Source organism: Manacus vitellinus, unplaced genomic scaffold, assembly GCF_001715985.3.
Source record: "Manacus vitellinus isolate BGI_N305 unplaced genomic scaffold, ASM171598v3 scaffold_51_pilon, whole genome shotgun sequence".
Taxonomy (NCBI): Eukaryota; Metazoa; Chordata; class Aves; order Passeriformes; family Pipridae; genus Manacus; species Manacus vitellinus.
This window is the reverse complement of record NW_021940620.1, coordinates 2135589-2151920: the sequence shown is the minus strand read 5'-3', so window position 1 is coordinate 2151920 and position 16332 is coordinate 2135589. Positions and strand designations below refer to the sequence as shown.

Below are 16332 nucleotides of genomic sequence, written 5' to 3'. Positions count from 1 at the left end.
AAAGCTCAGTGGTGGTGGCAGCAGGGAATTAGGGTCAGTGGCACGGAACAAAATCCTGAGCAATGGATTCCAGCCCTTTTTCCCAATGCTGAGGGCTGGGGTTTCTGGCTCTGTTTAGACTTCTGCTCTGTTAAAACCCAACTGCTCTGCATCCTTCATCCTCGATGTTCCCCCGAGCACCCTCTGGACCAGACACTGCCTCAAAGCGCCTTCTCTCCCCACGGCTGCCCCGGGGTGGGTGCCTGGCTGTCCCTGGGGGCCGTGGTCTGCTGCAAGCTCCTGCTGCACACACTGCAAGCTGCGAGAGCAGCCGAGCTGCTGCCCTGTGTCACACAGCTCATACTCACCTGGAGAAAGAAGCCCCGGCAGAAAGCGCGGACGAGTACGGCTGTCTAAATCCACATGACGGGAGCGGATAGACAGACTGGCTCTGCCTGGGATCAGGAAGAAAGAGGCTATAAAGTATCCACAGCTACGTGGTGTTTCCTAAAGATATCCTTTGCTAAGGGGACTCGGAGCACCGATGCCCCTGGCTGGCAGGACGCTCAGGCTGTCCCTTGGATTCAAGGGGCCCTGCAGGACTCGGACATTATTTTGAGAGAACCTGGGCCTTCCCACAAAGGTTGGATTCGATTCTGACCCCCCTTCCAACCCTGGCGCTGAGCAGCTCTGCAGCTTTGAGTTTATCTGGTTAAAATGCAAAATGCAGAGGTGTGTGCTGAAAAATCAGCTGCTGTTGCACAGAAGAAGTTGCTAAAAAGAGCACAGCTTGACCAAAAACCTAAAGCCTGGTCAGAGTCTCTGTGCAGTGCACTAGAGGCTGCAACAGGAGGATGAACATGAGGAAGAACTTCTTTACTGTGTGGGTGACTGAGCACTGGAACAGATTGCCCAGAGAGGGTGTGGAGTCTCCCTCACTGGGGATATTCCAGGACCATCTGGATGCAATCCTTTGCCATGTGCTCTGGGATTGCCCTGCTTGAGCAGAGAGGTTGGATCAGATGACCCTCTGTGGTCCCTTCCAGCTTTACCCATTCTGTGATTCTGTGATCATGGAACTTCCTGGTGTCTGGAGAAAAAGTACCTACTCTCTTGTATTCAGGGATACTCTGATTTCCCCAGCATATAATTTCAAGGATGCCCATCAGTTTTAAACAGCCAAAAGCTCATTCCTTTTCAAAGTGCTTTCATACTGGGGACTGGGCATGTACCAGACCTGGAGCTGGAAATTATTTCTGAGATAGTAAAATAACTATGCAGGAAGTTCCTTGTTGTTCCCAGCAAGGGAACCCCCACATTTTCATATGGAAATAGCTCAAAAATACCTTGGCTTGTTCTGCAAACCCACCAAAAGATGCTTCCAGCCTAAAACTGCACGTGGAAACTGAGATTATAGAATCACAGAGTGGTTTGGGTTGGAAGGGACCTCAAAGCCCATCTTGTTCCACCCCCTGCCATGAGCAGGGATACCTTCCACTAGTCCAGGTTGCTCCAAGCCCTGTCCAACCTGGGGCACGATGGGGTGCTTACACCTGCACTGGTGCTTGTGCTCCTCTGGCTGGGCTGCACAGAGCTGTGCCTAAAACCAGCACCAGCTATTTTCAGCTCTAATAACTAAAAACCCCACCAAAAGTCCACTATCATCAAGTGTGGTGCCCTGCAAAGGGCCGAGCTCTGGGGTGCCTGGGATGTTTCAGGGCCAAAGACAAGTTTGTGCCCTGCAGAGGAACAATGACAGTGGGGCAGCAGTCATGCCCCTGAGCCACGCTGGGCAGGAAGGAGCTGCCCAGGGAGCTCAGGGAGCTGCTGTGCCTCGGCTTGACCGAAATCTGCAGGATCTGTGTGCAGGGAAGGAGCCGGGGCTGTTTACACCCTGCCAGGCAGGAGCCCTCTCCCACCCCTTAGATGTCGGCGGGTATAAACACACCAACAAACAGCCAAGTGCCGCCGCACCGGGAAACCCAAACAGCCTTTGAAGTTGGAGGCGGCTGCCCCAGGGCCGAGAAAACACTCGGAGCTAATCCAGAAGCGACCTGCGTTACTCCAGAGGCTGGGATACACCGGGATAGGAACGGAGTCGGGCACTCGCAGCTTCATCCGAAGTCCCTCTGACGTGCAAATGAGTGCAGCTGTGAAGTCAGCCCCTGATGGTTGGGAATGCACGACTGCAGCCCGTGACATGGAATTACAGACTGGCTTGGGTTGGAAGGGACCTTAAAGCTCATGCAGTTCCACCCCCTGCCATGGGCAGGGACACCTTCCACTATCCCAGGTTGCTCCAAGCCCTGTCCAACCTGGCCTTGGACACCTCCAAGGATGGCACATCCACAGCCTTTCTAGGCAACCTGTGCCAGGGCCTCACCACTCTCTGAGTAAAGAACCTCTTCCTAGTATCTAATCTAACTCTCTCCTCTTCTAGTTTAAAACTGTTCCCCCTTGTCCTATCGCTATCTGCCCATATAAAAAGTCCACCTCCTTTTTTATAAGCTCCCTTTGTGTACAGGAAGGGGCTGTGAGGTCTCCTCAGAGTCTTCTCTTGTCCTGGCTGAACAGCTCCAGCTCTCTCAGTATCTGCACACTATCACAGATGCTGGGAGGGCAGCTCAGACACAGCCATGGATGGCAGTGCCGGGGCTGCCAGGGCACCAACACACTCTGCCCAGGGCACAGGAGAGTCACACCATGTGCAGGTTCCTGGCCAAGGTGAACTGCCAGGCTCCATGAGCAAAACTCACTTGACTGGACTCTCAGAGGCTTTTATCCGACTGTCATCCCAGCTAATTACAGAGAGAGTGATTGCAGCTCCTCCTCCCGAAGCGCTCGGTGAGAACAAAACCCGTTTCTGCCCAGCTCCTGCCTGCCAGCTCGTGCAGGAAAAGTTGCTTCCTGTGTGTGGCCATCCTGGCTCAGCAGCTGACTTGGTGGCACTGGCACAGGCACAGAATCATGGAATGACTGGGCTGGAAGGGACCTTAAAGACCATCCAGTTTCAACTCCCCTGCCATGGGCAGGGACACCTCTCACTATCCCAGGTTGCTCCAAGCCCCATCCAACCTGGCCTTGAACTCTTCCAGGGATGGGGCAACCACAGCTTCTCTGGGATGCATCCTTGGCATGACCATCCCTGGCACACAGCCCCTGCTGCCATGAACCTGATGGGATTTGGTGCCGACACTGGTGTGCTGAGCCTCAGCTGAAAACTGGGCACTCCAGGAGTGGGTTTGAGGCTCTTTCCATAAAGTTTAGGCAAGGAAAAGAACGAGCAAAAGCTCTATTAGGCACACGTGCCTCGAGGTGCTGCTCTCTGCATGTCAGGCCGTTGGTTGCTTTACCATATCTGCTCTATTAGTCACTAATGAAGGCATCTGAGGATGCCAAACCCTGTGGATGCTGAAGAAGCTCTCAGCCATGCAAACTCCCTCTACCACCAACTACCCCACAAAATCTCCACAACAGCCACACTGCTCTAACTCCATTCACCCAGGGCTGCCTGAACAATACCATCCCATCCCAGGAGTGGACCTTCCTTTTGACAAACAGGCTCGTTTCTCTCCATCTCCCAACTATTTCTTTCATGTTACAGCACAGTCGCCCCAGTCCTTGTTTTCCCTGAGGATGAATCATATCATCTGAGGAGTTAAATCATCACCCAAGAGTAGCAGATTTAGCACAGAAGGTGAAATGTAATCTCTTTGAAGCTGAACTCTGTATCAAAGGCCTCAGCTCCTGTTTCCTTGTGGTTAAATATCTGGAACACGAAATTCATAAACAAAACAAAGCAAAAAGCTCCCCTCTCCCATTCTGCAATTGGTTCTTGTACCTGGAGCAATCTGTGGGGCTTTGCTGATAAAAATCCCTCAGCACTGGGAGGATCTGGCCACCTGCCCCCATCACCCTCCCTGCACTCTTTCCCTGCCCTGACCACCCTGAATTGCCACCTGCAGCCACCACCCTTTCTGTCAGCCTCTGCCACGCCTCCGTGTCCTCAATGGGGGTTAAAAATTAACCCGAGGAGTGACGATGCCCCCACGGCAGCCCTGGCCAGCCCCGCTCCCCCAGCCAGCCCCGCTCCCCCGGCGCGCTCGCGGTCACGGGGACACAGCCCGGGGACACGACCACAGAGCACACACTGGTGCATTTTTAACTTGTGTGCCTGGGGCAGGTTTCCCAACAGACTCTGCTTTGCAGGATGCTCCTCAGGGCTGGCCCATGCAGGAGGGACATTTTGGGAGCGCTCCAGCTCATGGTCCCTCCTTCCCCATCCCCACTGGGACAGCAGTTCCCACCGAGCCAGCAGTGCTGTGGCCAGGTTGTGGGTACTGGGGGTCGTTTGCTGGGCAGGTCTCTGCCACGGTGTACTTCTTCCTTGTGTGTCAGACCCTAAGAAACACCATGGCCTGGCAGATAGATCATCCCACAGGATTACACTGTGCTGGTGGCAGGCTAAGGAAAAGCACTATTTGTGCTGCAAACTCCATCATGGGAGAAAATTACCTCCCACTCAAGAGAGAGACTTTTGCTGGGATTAGGAGGAATAGGTAGGAACCTCTCCCTGGGTTCCCTAATCCACACAGGCAGTTGGATGTAAGGCAGCAGACAGTTTTGGCTCAGGCAGGTTGTAACACCTCTCCAGGGGTGCCGGGATGAAGCCCTCAGCCTCTGCACGGATCTGCTCCCCATGTGTGACACAGGACTAAATTCTGCCTGTTCCCCCAGCACACAGGAGGGATGAAGCTGTGGGGGGATGAAGCACCGTGGAGGTCAGGGAGGGCACTGTGGGTGCTCAGTGACCCGTCCGTGCGGAGCGTCCGGCGGGTGGGGCTGTGTGGGCAGAGCCCTCCTCACTCACCATCCCATCGAGGGCGTGATCTGTCCCACTCCTCCGGGGGGCAGGGGGTAGAAACCAGGGATGTCTGACGTCTGGGAAGGACGGTGCACTCCTGGAAGAAGGGAGAAGGAGATCAGATGGACCCAGCACCGCATCCCCCAGCTGACATGGATCACTCCCAGCCCAGTCCCCTGGCTGCTTCATCTATGGACACTTGTCCAGCAGGTCATATATATGTGAAATATCTGTCTGCAAGTGGCAGGATACTGCAATTCCCCTTTATTTGCTGTGGTTCTCTCCGTGGGGATGTGGTGGGTCACTCATGTTGCTGCAGAATCACCAACTCGGGTAAGGTGGTGGGGAATGCAGCTCGTTCTTGTACAAGCATCATCCCTGCTCCATGCCACCCTGAGGACAAGCAGTAACTTGCTTTGCCAAGGATTTAGTTGACTCCAGGCATCCCTCTGCCCTTCCCAGAGAGCCTCATGAGGTGCTCAATGGATGGTCCAAGCCGTTCCTATGCCCCGTCCCCATCAGTCACCCGTGGGACCCCCCGTGAGCAGGCAGTGGGGATGCTCCAGCAGGCACCACTTCTATCCCCATTTTAAACAATTCGAGTTCAAAACAATTGTTCCGTGGGCTCTGTGGGTGCCAAGGAACTGTGGAGGTGGGTATGGTGCCAGCTGGGAATTCACCCTTCGCACGGGGAATCCCTGTGGGATCTTCAAAGCCGCTGGCACGGGCAGCATGGCCAGGGGACACAGCCCAGCACGGCTCCCTTTCCACCTGGACTGGAAAACATCCTGCAGAGCCTGAGGCTGAGGGTGGGACTCAGACAACCAGGGAGCTGCTGGCAGGAACAGCCTCCAGCTGACCCCTGCACTGGGAGACTGGAGGGGCACTGGGGCTGAGCTCTGCTGCACAGGGGTGTAATGCTGGCTGCTACCCAGCCTCAGACAAAAACTGGGGACAGGGATTGTCCACTGGCTGTCCTGGGTGATGAATACATGGAATAAATTGGCGATGAGTCGCAAGCAGCTGCAAACTCAGAAGTCTGGATTATTTTTTTAGGTGTATTAATGATTAATTATTAATTAGGAATGACACCAACAGATTCCAAGCATCTTATTAGGAGGTAGCTAAAATAAATATATAACTGACCTGAAAGGAACATATAACTTAGTATGAGATTTGCTTCAAGTGGGACTCAGCAGCCCTCTGAGGGTCAAACAAAACCAGCACTCACGTCAGGCAGCTGCTGGAATATCCTGAGATTTGCACCTCCAACAGTGCAAGTTGCATAAGCCAGAGCACGAGTTATTCTTGCTGGCCCAGTGGTTGGGGCACCAACCACTGACTCAGAATTCCTGCTTGTATTTCCTTGTCTGCGTGTCCTTGGGCTACTGTGAATACTTTAAAGGCATGCTGGGAGAATGAGTATGATGGTGACTCTCAAGTGCTTACACTGGGTGATAATGGGAGCTACTTCAGTGATGGAAACAGAGATGGGACACATCCAGAAGGAACAGGGAAGAAAACCCTCACCCAGCAATACAGGGATGGGGCGTGATCCCAGCTGCACCATGGAGGCAGGTCCCAGCTGAGGATGATGGCCTGAACCTCTGCACAAATAGGACCTGGAGGTCTCTGGGAGGGACAGACTCTCTGTGTCTGTAAATGCACAGGATACACGGGAAAGGGGAGACTGGACAGTGCCTGCACTGAGGGCACACGTGGGTGGGCAGCCCAAGGACAGCTTCCCAGAATTACTGACCCCCCACAGAACGCTCAGGGACTGCCCCAGTGCCAACTGCAGCCTCCACAGAGGGACACAACCAGCTCATCCCTTGGGTGAGCTGCTCTTGTGCTGCTCAAGGTTTCCCAGGCCGGCAGTGAGTCCCAGGAGGCAGCTCACAGCGAGGGGCAGGGCTCTGCCAGGCACTGCCAAGGCAGAGTGAAGGAGGGTGTGTCGGGTCACCTCCCCTGCAGACTCAGAAATCTGCAGTCTTCCTCTCGAGACTCAAACTCTGCTGTTAGCTGAGCTTCAACAGGTTTATTTTGTTAACTCTTCCAATTTTTCTACTGAGTTTATTATGCTCTTGTGGCTGACAAGCAAAGTGTTGGCTGGATGACAACCAAGATGTGCCTGGGTATCTCTTACACCAGACCTAAATCCTACCCATTGCCATCCCTGGTGAGTCCAGAACGTGGCCTCTGGGTTCAGACCAGGGATCACTCAGCCAAGAGCATCCTTGACAGCCCATTGTTTTATCAACAGTGTTAACTTGGTGAAGCTGATGCCTCCAGGACAGTTTGGATCTCTCCTAGGTGGAGGTCTTTGCCCAAATCACAACAGTTGGTTTTGTGCCTCTGTTTTGGCACTGATTTCTGGGCTCTGATGGGCCCTGAACTCCTTCCTGAATACAAAACTGTGAATTTGCATGCTTTCCCACTAAATCAAGATCATGGTTGTGTAAAAGCCTGGATAATCTGAAGAGAAGTTCTGCACTAATGTAGGCTTGAGAAAAGTCTGATTTTACACTCACTTTGCCAGTAACCCATGAAGAATGATGGAACGATAAACTGGGGTGAATTCCTCTGCACATACCTGTCTTTCACAGTTCAGGGTATGTCTTACAGTTCAGGGTTTAACCTCTGCCTACTGTACTTTCCTCTGCAGCCTCAAGAGCCAGCTGACGTGGCCTGAGCTCACACAGGAACCCGAAGAGCCAAACCGTGTGACAACCACACAACGTGCGGCTACGGGGACACACATGTCACAATCCAGTCAGCTATCAGACACCGATCCTGTTTAGTCAAAATATTTCCTGTTTCAAGCATTTATTTTCTCAAAACGACAACCTGACAACAGTCTGGGTATGAGTCAAAGGAAAGATTACTTTCCATTTTCTGGTTGACTCTCGCGCATCACCGCGCAGCCTCTGCTCTGGTCTCAAGGTACAGGACAGCTTGTACAGAGAGCTGAACTCACCCCATCAGCAGGGCTGGCACTTTGGATACCAAACTGCCCTTGCCCAGGATTACAAGGCATTGCCAATAAGCGAAATAACCTCCTACTGCTAAGCAACACCCCAGCTCTTGACTTTTCTCACTGATTTGGGACCAGGAAGGTGACAGCCTTCACCTCAGTGGTCTCCAGCACTGTCCCCCTCCCACCACACAGGCCCCCAGCGCTGCCCCTACCTTGTTTCTGGTTGATGTCAGCGGGCAGGTGGGGCGAGTGGGAGCCGTGGCTGAAATGGTCGTTGCTGTACGGGATGAGCGGGGTGAGCGGGTGGACTCCGTGGGACGGCTGCACGACGGGAACTTTGTTGGACTGCAAGACACAAGGAGGGAGAGCACTCAGAAATCATCAGGATCCATCAGCAAAAAGGGCCAGTGAATCGAGTCCAGGCCCTTTGCAGTCCTGTGATCAGAGGTGAGGCTTGGAATGACTAAAAACACTAAACAAATCACTAAATCAACATTACAGCACCCTGCTAGAAAAATCCATAAATGAAGCAGGGACAACAGCTGGATATGATTACATGGATAGGTGGAAAACAGATAAAATCAGCATGAAGTTTTCAAAATTCAGAACTTTCTTTTAATTCATTTCCAGTACCTTTTATTCCAGGATGAATGCTACAAGCATGTTACCCAATGCAGTGCTCTTGTTCTCTGTTGTGCGCTACCACAGGGTCTAAATCTGGACTCTCACATCTTTCACATTCACTCAAAACCATGCTCGGGCTTTCCTAACCAGGGCTCTCATGCAGGCACAGACACAGAATCATTTAGGTTGGAAAAGTCCTTATAAAGACCAAGTCCAACCATTAACCAAGCTCTGCCAAGGTCACCACTAAACACTGAGGGCAACGCCTTTGAAAACACGACGTGGTCACCAGTGAGCCCTTGGGCTGAAATCCCCCTTGGAATGAGGTCCAGCACTCAGGGAGAAGGACCAGGAGGAGCTGAGGCAGCACTGAGGATGCACCAAGAAACCAAGCAAAGAAAAACCTGTCTCCTCTTGCAGCTGCCCCTGGTTAAACACGGTGAGGCCTTCGGAGCCCAACACCTTGTAAAAGGCTCTTTTTGGGGAACATAATGGGAAGTACTTCTGTGTGTTGGAGCAAAGAGAGGGGAACCTATTCCAAAGAGCTGCACAGCTGTAAGGACCAAACACACACACACACACACACACACACACACACACACACACACACTCTCACTCTCTGCCATCCACACCAGCCTCCTCGCCCCGAGCGTCTCGCACTGCTCCCTACATGTCTGGTTTCGCCCAGGGTTGCCTTTAAGCCCAAACTGACAGGGCAAAGCCTTGGTGGTGGAGTGTTAGGATTTGTCCCAGATAAATCCAGAAAGAGAAACAGGACAGATAGACAAAATGGGGAGAAAATGGCAACAGCAGGTCAGACAGCTCTGCGGGGGCTAAGAGCTGTGGGTATTGCCAGTCAGACCTCTGGTTCCACCAGGGACTGCAGATAATTTGCTGTGTGACTTTTGACAAGTCATTTAGGATCCCTGGACTCGATTCACTGGTGCCTTTCACTTTGGTAATGATTTTGCTCAGGCAGAATGAGCACAAAGCTCCAGTTGGCTTTGGTGAAGGTGGCACAGACGGACACAGGGCTCTGGTTGACTTGTCCTGGACCTCTCCCAGCTGCTCCAAGCTGCTTGCACAGCAGATTGGGAGTCCTGGCCAAGTCCTGTGTTTTGCATCCCTGCTCTGAGAAGGAAACCCGTGAAGCGGAAAGGAAAACAGGCCGATGGAGAAGCCACTTTACATCTGTCTTTCCCACAAAGGTTTGCTCATGCAAATAAAAACCAAGAGGCATGCAGGTTTGCATTTGAGAATGAATGAATACCCTAATTCCTGATGCTTAACAGGGGTAGATTTACTGTGTACAGTGGGATAGTGGGAATGTAACCCCCCTTCCCAGCACAGACTGGTGTGGTGCAGGCGTTCCTGTCCTGCAGCAGGGCCATGGGTTGTGTGGTTTTCCCACTGAGAGTGGTGCTGGACTGGCTCCTGCTTACTTAAATACATGTTTGGAGCTCTGAGCTTTTTCTATTCTTAGCCATGAAATGAGACAAAGAATAGCTTTTCAGTGATATTTCTAAAATTAGCTTTGGCTGAGCTTGTTTAAGAGCCACAAAGCCCAAATGAGGGATATGCTGTTTTACATGTACATTTGAACATGACACTGGAGCAGAACGAGCTCCGTGATGGGCTGTTTTGAAAACTAAACTTGAGCATTTCTGCTGTTCAAAGCAGGGCAGATCTTCCTTTCCATTTGCCTCGTGCCTGATCCAAAGCACAGCACCAGCCACCAGCCAGTCTTGCTGCCTGATGACTGAGAACAGCTCTCAGAGCAATGACAGAAGACACAGACCACTACAGCTGCAGAGGAACAGTCCTGATGCTGATCCACAGGATACCTCCACAGGGAAAAGCAGAGAGCAAAGCTGCTCACTGCAAAGGCATGGACTGTCCTGCTTTCCATCAAAGCAGAACATGGAAGTGTTCAAGGCCAGGTTGGACAGGGTCAGTGAAAGGTGTCCCCGCCCATGGCAGGGGAGGATGGAATGAAATGAGCTTTAAGGTCTCTTCCAACTCAAATAATTCTGTTATTCTATGGTAACCTGGTGTTACAAGAAGGTTGCACTCGGCTACTCAGATTTTCCATCGGTTCAGATGGCAAACAAGATGCTGCACCAGCAAGAGCTGCCATCCCCATGGCCCTTCTACATTTGCCCTTGCCTCACTCAAAAACTTTTCTGCTCTCTAAAGCCATGAAGATCTGGTGGGGAAGGTTGCTCAGGAAGGAAGCCAGAAAAATTTCTGCAAGAGGCTGTTTATCCCCCTGCCCCTTCCTCCATTAAGGAGTCTGTCACAGGAACGAGCCAACCAATGGAACAAGGAAATGCTGCACAAACATCTGGAGAAACAGAGGGAACTCCTTCAGTGCTGGTCCCCAGTTCAAACACCACAGCTGCTAATGGTTGAGGTCCATGGCCAGGACTGCAGCTCCTTTTCTTCCTACAGCTGTGCTGTGAAACCACACCTGGCTCATAGAAATCCATATGCCAGAGAAATGGGATCAATTCCTCTTTTTTGCAAGGTCTAGACTGCATTCCTGCAGATCAGCTGCAGCACCTGAACCTTGAAGAGGCTGTTCAAAGCCAGGACTTAGCAGCTGACAGTGTTTTACGCCATAAAAATAACCTGATGTAAATGTTTTCTTCCAAGTGGAGGTTTAACAAGAGGGCAGTGGTTTGGTGTCCTCCCAGCAGGTCCCCTGGGAGGACGTGGGGTGCTGCTGGTTGGGACTTCATGGGGATCTGCTGTGGCTTGGTGAAGCATCTTTTTTTGTCTCTTCCCCAAAGCTGGGTTTCAGTACAGCCCAGAGCTGCAGTGACAGAGCTGCTGACTGCCCACCCCCCAGAATAACACAGCTGGTGCCCAGGATCACAGGGCAACCCCAAGCTGTCACCTCTTGTCCTTCAGCAGCCATGGGGGGCCATGAAGGGGCTCCAAGGACAGCTTTGCCTCACCTCTCCAGCACAGCCCTTTGAGGGCAGGTCAGAGAATGAGCTGTGCAGCCACGCCCTCATATAGAAATGGAGAGACACCTTTACAACAACAGTAGAATGGTATTGGAGCAGCAGGATGGGGTTTGCAAGCCTGGAGGGCCTTTTTCCCTCTCAAATTTGCTAATCTGCAGCTCTGCTGAGTGCCCACCCCCTGGTAAGTGCTGCCTGCTTGGTGCCCGTGTGCTGGGCCAGGCACTGACGTGCAGCACATCCCCCTCCTGGGACCAACCACCCCCACCACCCTCCCTGAAACCAAAAACCCCAACGCTATTGTGAGGGAAGGAGATCCCACTTCGAAGCCAAGAAGTGACATTAATAACCAGAGGTAATTGGAGGAGCAGAGAGAAAACACAGTTGCATTAATTATTAAGGAAGACTAATTGTTGGCAAGAAAAAATTAGGAGACACCGCTCATGCCCGGGTGTCTGATTGCCATGGGAGCTCCAGGCTAGCTAGAAAAATCTCTTTGTGCTGAGCACACGCAAACCCAGCAGGTATTTCACACGAGGATCACCCTCACCATCAGAACTCCAGTGTTTTTTGACTCCAAGGTGCCTGACCAGGCTCAGCATCCTTCGCCTTTACTCCCATCCCACACCACACGTGCTCTGGCTGTGGGCAGCACTGGGGTTATATAAGCTGCTGGTTGATCAGAACTATAAATGAGGGGGTTTTGGTCAAAATGTGGGTTTTTCAATAGAAAATCATGTGAGATTATAATCAAACATTTTCTGGAAAGCACCTCGTGTTAGCAAGCATTTTGATTCATTTTTTAAAGACTGATGTATTTAGTCATGACATGCTAAAAATGAGTAGCTTTGCTTTGCTGGCTTGATGGAGAAATTTTCTTTTAAAGATTTTTCTTTCAAACTTTAAAGCCAGTCTTAACAAAATGTATCACAGAAGGTCAAAAGTCAAAATTTGAGTGAAATGATCAAACAAAAAAATTTCCATGGCCAGCAAAATTCTTCAGTTTTTAACTCTGTGAAAATATTAGAAAAAAAATTGAAGATTTTTTTTTTTTTCTGCTTGGATCACTTTAGGAAAAGAAACAAATGGAAAAAAAGAAGAGAATATTTTGAAACCTGTGAAAAGTATTCCTTGCTACAACTGAACACAGCTATCAAAGGCAGAATTGGTCACACCAAACTTCCTGGGGATCTGCTAAGGAACCCAACAGCTGCTTTGGTGGATGGGAATGACTTTAATTAATTTTCTGATAGAAGACAATTCACAACTAAAATAAATCAGCTGAATTCTACTGCCCCTTCCAAGAACTGGTGCCCAGTTTGGTGAAAAACATTACATTTCATGCTGTTAGATTTTCTCTGGGGACAAGACTCCGAAGATGCTGTGCTCCCCATGGAGGATAACAGGGTGCTGCCTGTCTTGCATGAACCACAGCTCCCATAGCATCAGCCAACACCCTGGAGAGCCCAAAGCCCCGTGGTCAGCCCAAAATCAAGGAAAGCAGGGAGGAGGCTGCTGGGAAGCCCTGCACTGTGGGAGCCAGGGATGCACAGGAGTCTGGAGAGAGGAGGAAGCCCCAGGGCCCCTCTGGGCATCCCAGAGTCAGGTGCCCCCATCACCCTGGTCATGCTGGCCCTGGCAGCACCTCCAGCCTCGGGCAGGCTGGAGCACCCTGGGGGTGCAGGATCTGAGTCCCCAGCACGCAGGGTCAGGGTGCAGGGCCGGGGGAGTGCTGTGGTTCCCAGCCCGCCGGGGAGCTGAGCCACAGGCAGGTGAGATGAGTCACATCACTTTCAAATTTCCCCACATGGCCCGCCCCAAAAACAGAGAAATGAAAGAGCCCTGGGCCAGCCTGGCCATGGCCAGTGTGGGGCAAGGGGCCTGGGCAATGGATGGGAGCTCGGGGTGGCAGCTGTGCCGAGCTGGTGGCCACCACCACGGGAGATCAGGCTGGCAGCTGTGCCAAGCTGGTGGCCATCACATGGGAGCTCAGGCTGGCAGCTGTGCAGTGCTGGTGGCCATCACATGGGAGCTCAGGCTGGCAGCTGTGCAGTGCTGGTGGCCATCACCACCACGGCAGAGTGGGGATTTGGCAGTCCCAGAGCCCTGTGTCACCAGTTGTGTCCTGCTGCTGGGAGCATCCCCAAGGCTGTTCCTGGCTCAGAGCTGGCAGATGGGTGGGGTGAGCTCCACCCCTGCTCCTCTGCCCTGCACACAAGCTCCAGTCCAGCCCCAACAAGCTGCCCCATGAGCGTTTGCTCCGACGTCACTTCTCAGAGGGGGTGAGATGAGTCAATGCATCGTCTACAAGAAACAAAACCTACCAAGCTGCAAAATTCCTCTTAGCTGCAAAATTAGTCATCGTGCCAGAGAAAGGTAGAAGGTCAGGTTGCACCGAGCATGCACTGCTGCTGGGGAAGGTACCTGTGACTGGTGGGACTGTGCCTTGTGCTCTTTGCCCATCAATCAATCCAAATTAGCAAGTGATTAGTGACATATCAGGGACATTAGGACAGGCTGGATGAGGCCCTGGGCGACCTGGTCTAGTGGAAGGTGTCTCTGCCCATGGCAGGCAGGTTAGAACTGGATGATATCTAAGGTTCCTTCCAACCCAAAGCACTGTGATTCTATGCTATTATTAAGGACATTATTAGGTACATCATGTCCCAGGAGGGCTCACAGGAGGACTCCCAAGGGAACGCTGTCATTTGGGGCACTCGGGGATCCAGAGCTCACACCTTCCACCCAGCTCTGCAGAGTTTCAGGGTTCCTCTAAGTTCTGGAAACACCTCCCAGCTCAGAGCCCCGGACCTTCAGACACATTCACCCCTCACTGCCCCGGGGTGTCACAGGAGGAGATGCTGTGATAACAGATCACCCCAAACACCCGCTGCAGGCCGTTTGTGGCACTGCCGGGACCGGAGCCCTCGGCAGCCGCGGGCGACGGCAGCGCCGACTCATTTCTCGCCTCAGCTCGCTCTTTTCTCCTTTCTCACTTTTGCTGCAGTCCCAGCGCCCCAGCCCGCTGCCGCAGCACAGAGGAAACAGGGAAAGTTAAAGCCACCCACGCCCTCATCCAGCCATGCACCCCTCCAGCAAGGCCCAGCTTTGGCTGCAGCTGCAGCATCAGCATCTCCCTGGCCCCTGCCCGGGCCAACCAGAGAGGCTGCGGCACGAGGGCTGGACCAGGTCCTCACCCTCAGCACCACCAAGGGTTCCTCCAGGGACCAGACAACACCTGCCCCATGGCCACAGGAGCCCCATGCACCCCATCCCTGGCTGGCCCCAAAGTGCTCATGAGCAGCAGTGAGACGAAGAGGAAAGTAATAATATGCAGCTCTTAATTCTTGCATTAATTCTGCATGTGAATCGCAGCAAGGAGCTGACTGGTTTAAGAGACACAGTGCACACACAGGCAGATATTGTCTTTGCTCAGGTTTTTATCCAAATATTGTCCTCACTCAGGTTTTTATCCCTGCACTCCACGTTTTGTGGTTGATGGAGCATTAATTCCCTCAACTCTTCCCTCTCCCCCTGCTTTCTTTCAGCTTCATGAAAATGCAGCTCTGCTTTGAAAATGCTGATGGGGCACCTGGACAGACAGCCCCACTATTCTCTGCACACTCAAGGGGATGTGCTCTCCTTAGCAGCCAAACTCAGCTCCCCTGGTGCTGACTCCCCTGGGACTGGGATGTGCCTCAGGGGACAAGTTCCCTGGAATTTCACACCTTCCATGTCCCAGCACCGAGATCCAGACACGACAGGGGCAAATCACAGAATCATGGAATGGTTTGGGTTGGAAGGGACCTTAAAGCTCATCTTGTTCCAACTCCTTGCCATGGGCAGGGACACATTCCACTAGACCAGGTTGCTCCAAGCCCCATCCAACCTGGCCTTGGACACTTCCAGCGACGAGGGAGACACAGGGAAATAACTTAAAACCCTTCTAGAACTTCTCAGTGACCTTCTGTGCTGCTGCTGGTTTCTGGTTTTAAGCAATAATGGTTATTATTTTTAAGTTAAACTCTTCAGGGGAAATCAGCTGAGTTTTTCACGGGCACAGGAAGAGCTGTTTCACTTCTCAAGTATTTATGTTCTAAGAGAAAGATGTAGGTGGTTCTTCGTGAAAATTACCAAAAAAAAAAAAAAAGAAAAAAGGCATGGAAAAATAAAGATCAAAAGTCCCTCCCAGAGGCTGCTGCATTAGGGTGACAGGGGCAGTTACACCCCATACCAGACAGGTGGTACCCCCAGAAAAAAGAAATTTAGGCATCACCACCCAATGTTCACAGTCCCATTCAGCAGAAAAGCCACCTCACTCCAGAAGCTTCCTCAACCCTGCAGAAAGTCCTCTTGTGCAAGGCTCTCTTTGCTTGGGAAGTGCTGTTGCTGTGAGTCTCAGAGCACCTGCTCAGGAGGGGACAGAATCACCCCCCAGTCCCAATGTGCCACTGCCACAGAGTGCAGCAGTGACATGTGGCTTCATGGAAACAAGTATAGCCCAGGGGCTGCCCCACAGCACCAAACCCCAGCTAGTTTCCTCCCCAAACCAGGGCAATATAATGCCAGGGGCTGCCCCACCCGCAGCTATTCCCCCTGTTCTGCAAACCCCACCCCTGGTTATTGGCTCTCTCGTGTTCTGGGCTATGGAGAAAAAACATTTCTGGCCCCGTCGTGCTCTGAGGTTCTGAGAATTTGAATCAAGAGCTGCAAACCCTGGAGTTACTGGTAACTCTGAGGCTCTGAATGCCAAGGCTCTCACTTGACCTGCGGGGGCTGATAGGATCTGACCTCCTTTACCTCACTTCTCAACGGCGAGCGCTCGCTCCAATACCCAGAATTAATCAGGAAAATGTCCAAGAGGGCAAGGCAGGAAAGCAAAACAAAAGTATGTCACAGAGGTGAGGCTCACCCTGTGG

General features: G+C 52.1%; 1 protein-coding gene across 2 annotated transcripts in view; it reads right to left on the bottom strand.

Annotated features, from left to right (window-relative positions):
• Positions 1–16332, bottom strand: part of TCF7 (transcription factor 7) — a 67630-nt gene that overhangs the window by 10070 nt on the left and 41228 nt on the right. The window contains exons 4-6 of one of the 2 annotated variants that reach the window (XM_018081079.2): positions 8033–8165; positions 4850–4940; positions 348–434 (exon numbers count right to left, since the gene is read on the bottom strand). In XM_018081079.2, coding sequence (XP_017936568.2) covers positions 348–434; positions 4850–4940; positions 8033–8165 — 311 coding nt within the window. The remainder of the gene's footprint in view (positions 1–347; positions 435–4849; positions 4941–8032; positions 8166–16332) is intronic. The other variant, XM_029962985.1, reaches the window with a different exon arrangement.